The 14,782-nt window shown below is 43.3% G+C and overlaps 1 protein-coding gene across 1 annotated transcript in view; it reads right to left on the bottom strand.

Annotated features, from left to right (window-relative positions):
• The window catches only part of PLXNC1 (plexin C1), a gene marked incomplete at both ends in the record, with an annotated part of 144,770 nt that overhangs the window by 40,167 nt on the left and 89,821 nt on the right, over positions 1–14,782 (bottom strand). Inside the window, 8 exons of the mRNA XM_079715967.1 lie at positions 1,451–1,649; positions 2,647–2,771; positions 2,987–3,025; positions 6,950–7,053; positions 7,351–7,452; positions 10,289–10,391; positions 13,036–13,221; positions 13,338–13,541. Of these exons, the coding sequence (XP_079572093.1) occupies positions 1,451–1,649; positions 2,647–2,771; positions 2,987–3,025; positions 6,950–7,053; positions 7,351–7,452; positions 10,289–10,391; positions 13,036–13,221; positions 13,338–13,541 (1,062 nt within the window). The remainder of the gene's footprint in view (positions 1–1,450; positions 1,650–2,646; positions 2,772–2,986; positions 3,026–6,949; positions 7,054–7,350; positions 7,453–10,288; positions 10,392–13,035; positions 13,222–13,337; positions 13,542–14,782) is intronic.

The raw sequence follows: 14,782 nt of genomic DNA, 5'->3' as shown, positions 1-14,782 counted from the left end.
CTGCCTTTTGAGACTAAGACCCAGGAACTGGGTGACGGTCCTGCTGCCTCTGTTTCGAAGCAGCTGTGGCTGAAGCTAGGATGGGGGAAGCCAAAAATATTCACCCCAGAAATAAGCGCTCCGCATCTCCCCAAAGTGCATGATGATTTATACCAAGTAAACAGCAAAGAAGGCAGATTTCATTAATCTTAATAAATGGGCATTGCCTTGGGAGAGAAAAGGGTTGGTTAAAAAAAAAAGGTTGTGCATCTACTTGTAAGATTACATTAAACATTAAACTAAGCACAGTCTATTTAAGGCGCTGCTTTTTGGATCTAAACTTAAGTAGTACTGTTAAAACCTGTGGCATAGCAGTGTATCTTATTCAAACTTTAATTAGATTTCAGAACTAGCTACAAACACACAATTATGCAGTTTTGCTGGAATCTGGATGTCTGGTGAAATTGAAGAAGGATAAGAACGTCCTGCACCAGGGGCCTCGGAGGGCTGAACGAAGCCTGGGTTCAACAGAACACACTTCTTTTCCTACTAATATTTTATAATAATAATGGGCATCATTTATGGAGTGCTTACTCAGTGCCGAGCAATTGTGAACATTTTCTCATCAGTGCTTCAGAACAGCCCTAAAATATTCTTCTTCCAATTCTACAGGTTATAAACCCAAGGCTCAGGCAGGTCAAGAAACCTGCTTGGGGCCTCTGGTAAGCGATGGAGTCTAGATTCAAACCGGGCAGCGGGCTCCAGGGCCCATCCTCTTAACCAATGGAATGTGTGCCAAGTTCACATTTGAAAAGATTTTAAGATTCAATTAGATTATAACCATGTTCACTTAACTGTAACAAAGGGAACTCAAGGGGCGGGCGGCTTTTTGGAGACTTGCTTTCGTATGGGATAACTGGTTGGAATTGAACATAATTAGTTTACAGAGAGCGTAGTGGTAGGTAAACGGCTATTTCCAAGATGCTTCAGAGGCCCTGAAAACAGTGTGTTTCCATCAGTATTTGAAATATACCCTCCACTCAGCACACGTTAATTAACCACGTGCAGGTGGATACAAAAGTCAAGGGGTATAAAGTTCCAGTTATGTAAGGTAAGTTCTAGAAATCTATCGTACAACATTGTGCCAATAGATGACACTGTTTTGTACACTTAAAAATCTGTTAAGAGGGTAGGTCTCACGTTAATTGTTCTCACTATGATAAAATTTAAAAAAAGGGAAAAGTCTTACTCAAGGAAATTCTAAATGAATTGTACTTGCATAGGCCAGTTACAGCAAAAACAAATTTTATTTTCCCCTCCATGTGCTCCTAGTAAGGACCAAGACTAAAAGTGGTTAAATGCTGACACCACGGAGTGCTCAGGATTTATCCTGGCAAAGACATCAGCATCTGCTAAAAACAACTGCCTATACAGTCTTAGCTCTGACGCCACCAAGGGATCAGACACTTACCCGCAGAAAACCAGAAAGGCAGACGGACATCCAGTTTGTGAGGAGCTTTTCCACCACGGACTCTGTGCGTCTCAGCATGAGTTTAGGCTGCATGTTACTGCACTGCTCCATCAAGTCCCTGGTCAGCACCTCGAGGATGCTGGTTAAGTAGACCAGCTTAGTTTGCAGTGCAATGGTTAAGAAGGAAGCAAACAGACACCTATTTAAAAATAGAGCCTTGGTTACAACAGGCAAGACATGGAAGCAACCTAAGCGTCCATCAACAGACGAATGGATCAGAAGATGTGGTACATATATACAATGGAATACTATTCAGCCCTAAAAAGAAAGAAATCCTGCGGTTTGCAGCCACATGGATGGACTGAGGGCATCATGCGAAATGAAATAGAGAAAGACAAATACTGTATGATCTCACTTATATGTGGAATATGAAAAAAAACAAAAGAAACCTCAAACTCAGAAAAAGAGATATTTGTGGTTATCATGTTGTACACCTTAAACCTATACAGTGCTGTATGTCAATTATATCTCAATAAAACTGAAAGAGAAAAAAAAGAAGATATACAGATGATGGGAAAAAAAGCTTATTTAAAAAAAAACAGAGCCTTGATTAAGCAGGTTAATCATTAGCTGTGGCTTGCTTGGTGCTGATAGCAGTTTCCAAGGAAACTTGAGGGGTCAGGCAATGGGATGCTAACGGGGTGCTGCCGTGTGGATGCTTTTTTTTAACACTTAAGTTTCAACTACCTTCGTCCTCGATCCATAAAAACCACACACCAATGTTAACTTCAGGTCATTTTATATGGTTTTCAGCACTTAAACTTTAAACTAAAGCGGTAACATAAAGTGAATGTCTTCCCTGAATTTTCAGGGTGTTTTTAAAAATAGAAAACAGCACACTTCTGCTTTTTGACTCAGGACTCATGTGTTTTCTTGGTATTGGGTTTTTTTAGGGTGCTTTTTGAGGGGGGGTGTCACATGTGTGTGTGTCTTCAAAATAGAATTTGTGTTAGAGCATTGTGATCTGAAATGGAAAGAAACATCAGGACTGCATGGTGACCCAAATCAACCAGCCTCTGGAGAGATGCGTGCTCTCAGATACCAAGCTCAGGTTGTAGTTCCGAAACAAAATAAGAGGCTCAGGTTTTATTCTTTCTACTTAACGGCTTTCAAAATATAAACAAATTGGCTGATACCTGTCCTTCACTGAAAAGTTCTTCTGCTTTTCAAGAGTGTGGATGACAGTAACAAGGAAACTTTTATTACAAATTAGGGCATCCAAAGCTGTGAGACTTTCATTCTTGTTGTTGGCATCTCTGTTCTGAAAAAAATATAACACAATATAGATAATATATAAACTTAAAGTTAGAAAGTAGATCCACAACGGGTTTTCCAAGACAATGAATTATTTAATATCAAATTCGTGATCCCAAAATACCCACAATAACAATTCAAAGTAATAATGGAGATGATGATGATGATAACACTATGAAAGTCAGGCAGTCATGAGCGAAAAATGAAAACTTATAGACTTACATGCATATCTTCAGTGAAGATGTGTGTGAAGCCACCTGACTGAGAGGAAGGAGACACTTTTATTATTCATAACATCCAAAGGAAATGAAGAGTGTATTTTTGTTATAATACCTGAGTCCATTTTAATAAAGTAGAGACACTATTTGCTAATCTGAAGAGCCCCTGGGCTTATGTTCACAGCATATCTTCTACATAATAAATAATTGTTCAGCTCTCAAGAAACACCAGTGACTTCTGAAAGCCTCTAAGTTTATCATCGCATCAGTTCTGTTTTTGGTAGGTGAAGGCATCTCACACTTTAAAAGAACTGACTCAAAAGTTAAAGAAGTGGTGGTGAAAGATTATGCAAATGTACAGACCACTCCTCAAGCAATTTACCTTCTAAGGATAAATACTGAGTTGTGTTGGTAAGTTTATACAAGTCTTAGCTTAGAAGCATTTACTGTCTTGATACACATTGTTATTCAAGAAGGGGTGGAGAGGGGTGGGCAAAAGCTAGAACCTGGAGTCAAACAACTTGGGTTCCAATCCTGGTTTTATCACCTATTGGTCACATGACTTTGGACAAGTCATTTAACCTCTCTGTGCCTGACTTTCCTCATCTGAAAAATGGGAACAATAATGATTCTTACCTCACGGGTTAGGTGTGAAAATAAAATGAATGAATGCACAGTAAGTTCTTCATGTCAGCTATCATTATTGGTTTTTTTTTTTTAATCACTAATTTACAGCAAACTAGACCACAATGCTGTTGCCCTGCTGGTTTCTAAAAATATTTTAAAGTGTTATGCTCTGTAGCTCTTGAATATAAACTTTTAAATTTGAGTTTCCTTTAATGTACAATATCATAAATCAAATGGGAATTAAATGACTAAATTTTAAAAAGCATGCTAACACTTTAAATGAGTCAACAGGATAAAAATATAAATTCAAACATTGTTATTTAAAAAATTTTTGGTAATACTTGAAACTTTGGGCTATTTTTGTATCTTATTTAAGTAAATTTCTTCTGCAGAGAATTTTTGCCTTATAGTTTCAAATTTGTTAGCCCAAGTAGAAGACCTCAAACTATTACTTCATACTCTCTCCTGGTAATAAGCAGAAAAATCAGACCCCGGGTTTGCATTTTCTAGTTCCTCACATTTTTCTGCTGAACCAACCTATGCCAATAGGCAATTTAAACAGATTGAGGACTTCCCTGATGGCGCAGTGGTTAAGAATCTGCCTGCCAATGCAGGGGACACGGGTTCGAGCCCTGGTCCGGGAAGATCCCACATGCCACAGAGCAACTAAGCCTGTGCGCCACGACTACTGGGCCTGTGCTCTAGAGCCTATGAGCCACAACTACTGAAGCCCGTGCGCCTAGAGCCCGTGCTCTGCAACAAGAGAAGCCACCGCAATGAGAAGCCCGTGCACTGCAACTAAGATGCAACACAGCCAAAAATTAATTAATTAAAGAAAAAACTTAGGGCTTCCCTGGTGGCGCAGTGGTTGAGAATCTGCCTGCCAATGCAGGGGACACGGGTTCGAGCCCTGGTCTGGGAAGATCCCACATGCCGCAGAGCGGCTGGGTCCGTGAGCCACAACTACTGAGCCTGCGCGTCTGGAGCCTGTGCTCCGCAACGAGAGAGGCCACGATAGTGAGAGGCCCGTGCACCGCGATGAAGAGTGGCCCCCGCTTGCCGCAACTAGAGAAAGCCCTCATGCAGAAATGAAGACCCAACACAGCAAAAATAAATTAAAAAAAAAAAACTTAAAGAAAATTAACAGATTGATTCTTGACCTTAAATAGGGAAATACTGCTCCGGCTCCCTGGGTTCCAATGTTCCTTCCTCCTTTCATTTAAATTCTTCTCCTCTAGGTGGTTAGGTGCACTGCTTACCCTTATTTCTTCTAGTTTCAGCACAACAAAGTTGCCAATATAATGAAAAGCAAGTCTTTAAAAGCCAAAACCCAACTAGCAGGGCAAAGAACTACCGGTAATGCCTTGGTCTCTGAGAAGCTACCATTTCCTCTGGGCTTTGCCTATTGTTACCGAGTAGGTGTTGATCACCCAAGTTCTCCCTCCGCCACCCAACCTCCAGGCCTAGAGGATGTGGCTCCTGATCTATCAGTAAAGGGCCTCTCAACAGCAGGACTTACCTTCAGCCTAGAATGCATTTCAACTGGTGTTGTTCTAATGGAGTATCTTCCCTTGTTCTCTAGATCTTTTAATTGTGACAAATTCAGTTTTAACTTAGGTCTTCTCAATAGGGTTCTGAAAAATGTATGCTTGTTTCTCCTGTGTCTTCTTCTGACATCAGTTTCTATAGCTTTCCCAGTTGTCTTTCAAGATTCTACATAACCCTGAGTTAAATCAGTTTGCCTTCTTGCAACTCTCTCTTCTGAAATAACACAGCATTGTTCCTAGGAATTTTTTTTTTTTTTTAAACACTCGCAACAGCATTCCTTTGCATTCATCACTCTATCTTGCTCTTGATTACTGAATTTAGAAGATAGGAAAACTTTTTCTTTCAGGCCACAGATGACTCTCTTCAGCACTCAAGGGCAATCATTAACTATAAAAGCCCACAGAGTACTCCTGTAGATGGTAGAAATCTCTTCTTTTATTGCTATTAAATTCTTAATGGGGATCTCAGATAGCTGGGAAATAGGACTCTTGGTGCAACCTTTGCTGAGGCCCTGCACAGTCATCATGATTCAGGGAATTAAACTCCCCTCCCTAGGCAGTATTCTGCCATAGAAATGAAGGAGGTGGCAAATGGCAAGTCTTGGTGCCTGCTATTATTGGAGGATAACTTAAAAAAAAACACAAGTACAAAACGCTAAAGTCTTATTTCTAGCCTTCTTGATTTACAACACTAAGGCTTGGACAAAAAAAAGAAAATATGGTGGGTGTTTTATGGAGGTATCCCACCCTCCAGACACAGCATCACATATCACGGTGTCTGCTTCTAGAATTATAGAGAAACTGGAAATTGCTTACTGCATGTGTCTGGGTTTCTGAACTCTAGGCTTCTGGCCAAATGTAGCTGAGAAGCTGATGGTAAGGTGATACAAGCTCTCTTTTGGCCTGGAGAGATTTCTGGCTTTGCTTAGAAGTCTAGATTTAAATGTAATATGTAATTGGTGTTGATGTGTTCCAGAGGTTGGGCCTGGCTGCGGTCACCAGTTCTGGACAAAAAAAGGGCAATATGGAGGAACTGGGGTATCGGGGCTTGGAGGTGATGCGTGTACCTCGCCAAAGACTTGGGAAGGTAAATGAGGAAGGCTATGTGAGTGGGTGAGAAAATGGAGGTGTTAGAACGTGAGACTGAAAACCCAAAGGGTTAAGTAGACTACTCCTCGGATCCTAGAACAAATTAATTCATCATTTCATGCAGCTATTTCTACTAAATGAGGATGACACAAACTGATCAGCTGGAGAATAACTGCTGGAGAGAACCATAACAACTCTACATTGCTAAAAATGGCTGTTACTAACTCAGCTTCTACACATGTCTACTTTTCTCCCTCTTGGCCAACAGTACTTTTCATTTCCAATTGAGAAGTAATAGCGAATAATCTAGTAGCTGCAATGTAAGTCATGCAGATAAACACAACAAACTGGCCAGCCCACCATTTATTGATTTTTAAAATAAACTAGCTCACTTCCCAGCTACAAATTCAGTTCTAAACTGGTAGTAAAATAAAGCAAAAATCATCACTTTGAACTTGTGTCCCTCCTAGGTTTTTGTTACGGGACAAAGGGTAATTGCCAGTGACCCATCACTGCTTTATACCCTAATCAATCCAATTAATAGTTATCCTCCTCCCTGCTCTGCTGAGATTTAAGCCATTATTCTGTACCAAGCACATTATCTACCGCTGCCTTGGAAGGAAACACCGGTTTTGACAGTAGCAACAAGCACCTTCATTATTATTCAAGACTCCACCTTAGCAATGTGATCAATGCTCTTTTACCTCAGGGAAGAAAGTTCTCAGAGCAAAATGTTTGTAGTCAAGGAAGGGAACAGTTCCAAAACTATCAACCACATCCAATTTATCCATCTGCAGCTCAGCAAAGCCTGCAAAACAGAATCCCAAGAGCCATATTTTAACTCAAAACACAATGGATAAGATCTTCTGCTGTTTTGTCTAACACGGAGTATGACCTTGGTTTTCATTAAAGAAGAAACTAGATAATTACTCGGTTGGCTGCAAAGAAGAGGTGAAATAAAACACAAAGCCAGGCCTAGACCCTGCTGTTCAGTTGTCTTCTATTGTACAAACAGCTCTCATTACTGTGGCTGGTTCCATTTAAGGGTTAAAAAAAAAAAAAAAAAAAGGGCTTGTTTTTCTACAAATAAAATTTTGGAGCCTACCATCACGTATCTCTTTCCGGAGCTCACTCTCCAGGAGCTCCAGCTGTTGGCTCTGTTTGCGACTCAGTTCCTTCGATTTGTGCCTGGTCACTCCCACAGCCGCTGTGGAGACAGAGATCCAGCATGAGACTAACAAAAAGGAAAACAGAACCAACCTTTACAGTCCTTTACAGAGGAGGCGGTGGAGGGAGAGCAAGAAAGACTAGCCTGGAAGAGGTGGAATTTCTAAGAAGAAAGATTCCCAGTGAGGGGTCACTCTACAGACGAAGATGCTCAAATGCAACAGAAACCCCCCCCCAAAAAACCCTACTCATCTTCAAAGTAAAAAACTAAATCCAATAACCTTCACTTGTAACCAAAGATCCCAGCTGGCTGAAAAGGAATGAAACAAGCCCAGTTTCCCTACAGCCACAGGCCACTTAATATTGTTCTGTTCTTTTTTAATGTTTCTAAACATCCCTAGAGAAATAAAGTTGAGCCTTAAATGCAGAAAAAAGCCCACAGATCCACAGTGAGTTACATGAGCCAAACTTGCATAGATCAAATGGGGGGACAGGATGAGTGGTCCCCAGTGAACCCTTGTAGCTGGATATTGCTTCTTTCTCCACTTCATTTTGCTTCTAACTATGCTGTAGAGGCAGTAAACCGAACAAGTTCGGCACTCGGGTTCATGTCCCCGCTCTGCCATTAACTAGCTGTGCGACCTCAGGTAAGTTCCTTAGCATCTCTGTGCCTGGCTGCCTTATCTATTAAAGCGCCTACCTCCTTGGGACACTGACAGGGTTCTAGGAAGTAACTCACAGAAAACATTTAGATCTTATTTTTAAAAAAGAATATGTAGCAATTGTCAACTCTCATTATTATTCTCTAAAGTTTTTCCTCTTTTCATAAAATTTCATGATAAAAGGATCCTGCTAGATGTGAATGATGCTGGAGGAAACAAAATTCAATACAGCTGTGTGCTGGACCACTTCATAAAGTCAACAGTCTTCATCATAACGTGCATCATGCATCTTCAAGAGAGGGTGGAGCAGGCAGTGATTCTCAAATTTTCCTTGACTATGGAGCCCTCTTTCGAGGAGCATCACTTGGGACTGTTGGCCCTCAGACCACCCTTTAGGCAGCACCAGCTCACTGCCTCAAAGTGGAGCTAGCAGGTCACGTCCACAAAGCAGTGAGTTTTTCCTGGTTGAAATCTCCAGAGGAAGCTACAGGGGGTGTTTTGTAGGTGGCAGCCTTAGACCAGGTGTGTATAGTGTTTTCACTAATGATGTGATTGATGCTCTGAAGAGTACACTTACTCAAGCTGCTAAGGACACGTGCCTCCATGGAATCATGGTAAGAAGGAGAGGAGAATTTTAAACAGCTTTGCAGATACCAATGAAACCAAAAGTGACGTGTCAGATGGAGCCCACTTCACCTGAAAGAGCATAAACAATCTCTACCAACAAAGTGAAGGGAGAGGAATGAAGAGTCGCAGAGAGCCCAGGAAGAGATCAGAGGTTTCTGGGAAGTCACAACGTAGATGTGACTCCATGATGAGACTGTTCTACCTAGAGCTGCCTGACAGCAGCGGATTCTCAAAATTGAGCTCAGCGTTTAGAAATTACAAGTAATCTTATTTGAAGCCAGCACCGGCCAGGACTTTATTAAAATATCAGGCCCAATTCTGGATTCTAGATGCATTAATAGTGGTGGATAACTTGGAGAGAGCTTTAAAAATACCTGAAATGATCATCGACAGTACAAAACAGGGTCTCTGCAAAATGAGGCTAGTTAACAATACACATAAATCCTTCCTTCACAGGACTGGGAACTAGCCAAGAGAAAGGACCAGGACTGAACTCCTCTTCCCTAAGTCCAAAGCCTTGCACAGTTATCAGCAACATAACAGGTGCTCAATAAACATCAGGTAAATGCATGCAGGGATGGATGAATGAGTGAGTGAGAGAGTGAGTATATGGAAGGAGACGTTAGCAACTATTAACCAAAAACCATTAGAGAGGCGATGCCTGCATTAAGTCAAGGAATATGATGGGCTCCATAGCTGTGGAGAAGAGTTCTCTCTTTTAAGGAGGACAAGAGGAAACAGACTTAAAATGAAAAGCAGCTCAGAAACAGAGGTCAAACACTGAATGGTTACAGGGACCAGGTCCTCAGATGAGGTAGGTGGCCTGGGTGGAGACAGTAGGGAGTGGTGGAGACTACGGCAAAAGCTCAGTGAACACCTGCCCTCTCTCTAGGGGTAGCTGTTCCTCAGCTCCAGCAAACTGATGTTATGGAAAAATTAGGATCCAATGATCCAGATCTTTCACATTTTCAAGAGATTTTAAAGAATCACCTAATTTTAAAATGTTGTCAATTACTTCAAATTCTAAAAATGCTGTGTGGGCCAAACAAAACACATCGGTTGGCCAGATTTCATCCAGTGAGCAAGCACCATGGGATCACTGTGCTTGGATGAGCCTTGGAACATTTTAATAGATGGTACAGATCACATTTCCAAAACACAGTTCTGCCAGGAAAGACAGGGCTGGGGTAGGGGTGAGGGGCGGGGTTTGCTGGGATGAGAAGGCAGGATGAGATGACCAAGTCCTTGGAGCCCAAACTCCCAGAGGAACTCTGAGGAAATAATGTAAACGGGACATTTGTCATCACAATTCACAGGTTCAGGGAAGCAAAGTGGATTATATGATTATATTTCTCAAACACCAAGATACCAACCATCTTTGTAATCCAGCCTTTTATTAATGAAGCATCCTAAAAAATGTTTAGAAAGCCCTCGACGTGCACCTATTAGTCCTTTCCCAAAGTTTTGATCTGGGCTTTCATCCACTGATACTTAACTGAAGCAAACAGCCCCTGAAAGCTGAAAGCCTTCCTGCCTGCTGGGGCCCCAGGGAATAATTTCTCTAACAAAATTAAACAGGGCACTTACCAAAAATGACAATCACTAGCAAGACAGGAAGCCCAATCAGAAAATACCAAGTTGAAATAACCGATTCCCGCTCGACGTAGAGTTCCAGGTTTCCCAGTTTGACCTAAGGGGACAAAGAGTGTCATTAGACCTGGTCGAGGTGGGGACCACATCTAGGTACACAATTTTCCCCCCAAATGGTTTCCTCCAAGATACAAAAAGAGGTGGCAAGCTAGGTAGGATATCCGAGTTCAAGTCCCGTCTCTGGGCAGATTAGCTATGTGAATTTCAGCCAATCAAGAACATTCCCTGTGCCTTGGTTTCCGGATTCAGCTCCAATCAGTTGCAGGGCTAGACCTACAGATTTTACACTTTGGTCCTCTTTGCCTTGGGGGTTTTAAACTGCAGGAATGGGGGTGATAAAGAGATAGTAACCTGTGGGTAAGACACCCTCTTACCCCTGGACTAAGGAAGTAATCCAACTTTTTAATCTCTTCTACATCTTGTGTTTCCTCGATGGGCCTATTTTGTTTGTTTGTTTTGTTTTGTTGCGGTACGCGGGCCTCTCACTGTTGTGGCCTCTCCCGTTGCGGAGCACAGGCTCCGGACGCGCAGGCTCAGCGGCCATGGCGCACGGGCCCAGCCTCTCCGCGGCATGTGGGATCTTCCCAGACCGGGGCACGAACCCGCGTCTCCTGCATCAGCAGGTGGACTCTCAACCACTGCGCCACCAGGGAAGCCCCGATGGGCCTATTTTGAAGGAAGCATTCTGTGGCAAAAACCAGTTTGGCAATGCTGCCGGGATGATCCCTGAGGGGCTTTTCCAATTTTAGGTTTTGATTATAAAAGTCTGTAAAACTTGTAAAGGGAAAAACTCTATATCAAGCCTTATTTTTGCATTGACCCTGACCCTAACCCTAACTCTAACCCTAACCCTAACTGGATGGTGGATGGCGGATAAGTATTGAGGAACATTACCATCCTGGGAGCCACGGCTGCCCCTGTGGAAGTATCTGTGCAAAGTGGCTAGAGTGCAGACTCCAGGCCCAGACAGCCCAGGTTCTAAGTCCCAGTCCAGAGAATGAACCTGGGCCCTCGGCAGTGAGAACACGAGTCCTAACCACTGGACCACCAGGGAGCTCCCCCTGCTGTCCTCCCCAGCTGTAGGAGCTTGCATGAGTCACCTATCCATGCAGTTCTCACTTTCCCCATCTCTAAAATGGGATGCTGTTACGCCTCTTCAGGGGGTTGTCGTGAAGATGAAACGTGCTGGCATTTGTTTGTGAGCAAGCTCCTGGCACTCCCGCTCAGAGCTCTCCAGCGACTCCTGGAGCTCGGAGCCAACTCCTCACAATGACCCCCAATTGGCTCTCCATGTTCCCCCTGTTAATGCTCTCACCTCCTTGGAATACTCCCCGCCTTGTTCCTTCCACTCCGCCACACTGGTCTCCTTGTTGCCCTTTAACAGCACCAGGGAGGTTCCTGACTCAGGAACTTTGCAACCTGTGGCTCCCTTTGCCTAGAACACTCTACCCCCAGATGGCCCACGGCTCATGCCCCTCGTCTCCCTGAGGTCCTGATTCAAATGTTGTCTTTACAGGGAGCCCTTTTCTGGCCGCCATCGCAAACCCTGCAGCACTGCCCCTCACCTCCTGCTTCATGTTTCTTCGTAACAGTTACCACCATCTAACACATCTTCAATTTATTTTCTATACTACCTGCCTTTTTAGTAAGATCCAGAAAGGCAGACATTTTGGAGGGCGGGCGGGTAGGCGGGTCTGTTTTCTTCTCTGCTATGTCCCTATGTCCCAGTGCAGGCACTCAGGAACTAGTCCTGGATAAGGAAGAATGCTACCACTTGCTCTTCTCAACCAACCAGACACGTGGGATCCCTTGTGAGTTTAGTGGCTGTTATTCATTTTATAATGATTATGACCCTCTTTACCGTACAACAGACGGACCAAGGGAGGTTCAGCTAAAGCCAACTTATCTAAGGCCACACAGCTATTAACTGGTGCAGCTGGGACACAAACACATTTTTTGTTTTGCCTTCCAGTTGATGTCCTTTTTTCTTATCCTTTACCCAATCACTTATGACTCTAGATCATAAAGCGTTTTGGGGGGGGATACAGACTGTGCAGAGTCTCATATGGCATGAACGTTATAAACGGAGGTTTCTAATATGTTTCCCTTCACCGCGGTCTCATGTCTTTATTGTGTGTCTTTATACCACTGACGGGACGGACCCTCAAACGTGTCTGGGAAAAGATTAAATGCAGTGAGTCTGACTTCATGGTGGAGGAAGCGGCCCATGACCCATAGATTATCTGGTCCCCATTAGACTCCACTGCCACTTTCAGTGTGCCAGGGAAGGCCCCACTCTGGGTAGACGTCTGCCAAGACATGCCACCTCTGCGTTTGGGCGAAGAATGACCGCTCACCCGTCAGTGGGTCTAGGGATTCTGCTGCAGATGCTGCAGCCTAAATGTACGGCTAGAACAAAAGCTATCAAGGCTCGTTAGTATCATAAACGATGGTGTGCTCAGTGCTCTGACATTCCAAGGGCACAGGGATGGGTTCTACAAGCTATTCTGGAGGAATAACGGTTGGGCCTACAGTACCAGCTTTGTTCATCTTCACTGAAAGTGAAGATCTGAAGATCCATAAAAGATTCTATTCTGGCTTCTGGATTAGCCAAGGAATCCCCCCGTCCCCCACCCCACACCAAATAAGGTAAAACTAACGGGTAGGACTGTCAGGCAACCTACGCGAACTTTCTTGGAAGAGGTGGCGATGCTGTTTGCAGCAGTGATGCCTTTAATTTTGCAAAAGATGGTGGTGAGATCTTGATTTCTAGTAATATTTTCAAAACTGCAATTTAATTGCTCATTTTCTCCATGAAAGAGAGTAATTTCAATGTCTTTCTTGGAAATGTTGAAGTTATCATTTTCTTTCTGTGAAGAACAAGGCGAAGATGAGGAAGTCAAGGCGTGTGTGGAAACGCACAAACACAATACACCTTTCCTGTCCAGGGGAGCACATCCTCCCACCCGAAATGAGAGAGACATACTTGAATTTTGACTTCCAATTCTGTGTCCACCTCAGGCTCAGCCCGATACCCTGTAAATCTGGGGTCGTCAAGGTACTGCAGGCTTCCACAATCCAAGTAGGTCTCCTGGACCCTGAGCTTCACAGTGACATTCGTACGCCCTTTTGAACTCTTTAAACTGGGGGCTAAAAATCTGCAGTAAGTCGCCATACAATGTTCAGAGACCTGAGGGAGAAGGAAAGAGCATTTTGACAGCTTCATTAATGAATTTCAGCTCTGGGATTGAAGAGCTAAGTGACCTGGGCAACTGAACCTCTCTGTGCCTCTGTTTTCTCCTCTGTAAAATGGGGTAACAGTATACCCACCTCATGGGGTTGAATTAACTCTGAATTAAATGAGATGAGGTCTCACTAAATTAAATGAGAATATCCATGCAGAAAAGCACTCAACAAATGCTAATATGATTATTAATATTATTAGTAATAATGAAAGAAGAAGGTGATACAATAGGAAAAAAGGGTACTCGGAAAAGAAGTCAGCTAGAGAAAGGGGAAGACTGCACCAATGGGCCTGTGTGCCCTTCAAGACATCAAGGCTGAGTCCTGGGAAACTACAGGAAGGGAGAAGCCAGTTCTTCGGCAAGGCTGGCTGCAGGCTTGCGTCTGCTGGCTCAATCACTCCGTGTTGGCGAACCCCTGTGTTTTAGCAGAAATCACTAACCACAAGAGGAAAAGGCTTTGCAGGCCTAACAAAAAGTAGAGGAAAACAAAAGTGAAAGGGACAACACAGCTCCCATGAAAGAAAGAGCATGAAGATGGGAAACCACACAGAAAGGGTGGCCCACTTTACAGGCTCATTTAAAACAAACAAGCGGGCATAAATACTGTCATTTTCAGGTGTGCAGAGAGTTGGGCAGAGAAAGCTGCTGGGAGAGGGAAGGCTGACAAACGTTCTAAAGAACAGCAGCCAAGGCTCCGAAAAGGAAATCTGCCCAGTGGGGATTTTTCCTCTTTGTTATTTGCTGTCTAACTAATGTTGGAATTTTAAAAAGAGGGTAGGAAGAAGCAACAGGTGGGAAAATCTGATGCAAAGCACTGAGATGTGGACAAGCAAAACCTCCCTTCACCTTCAACGCCTTTCCAAACGACTGCCCTGAATCTCTCATTCACATCTCTGGCGACATGAAGAAAACCACAAAACCCACTGCCTCAGCCTTCTCAACAGCCGTAACCCCAGCAGGGTGGCTTTTTGTTGAAGACGCCTTCTAGAAAGATTCCTGGTGATAGGGTCACCTTAACCTCATTATTCTCAACTCTCTAAATTTCCATACCAGTGTCATCCGAAATGCTCTTTTTCTCTAGTTTCTGGGCAACTTCTTGGCCACCTTCACTGGCCATCTTGTTTTCTTTCACTCCTTAAAATTAAGCTGTCCCGCAAGATCCCATCTCAGGCGCTCTTTTCTTCTC

This window comes from Hyperoodon ampullatus (assembly GCF_949752795.1).
Source record: "Hyperoodon ampullatus genome assembly, chromosome: 11".
In the NCBI taxonomy this organism is placed as follows: Eukaryota; Metazoa; Chordata; class Mammalia; order Artiodactyla; family Ziphiidae; genus Hyperoodon; species Hyperoodon ampullatus.
The sequence above is the reverse complement of the archived record's forward strand: the minus strand, read 5'-3'. Positions and strand labels throughout refer to the sequence as shown.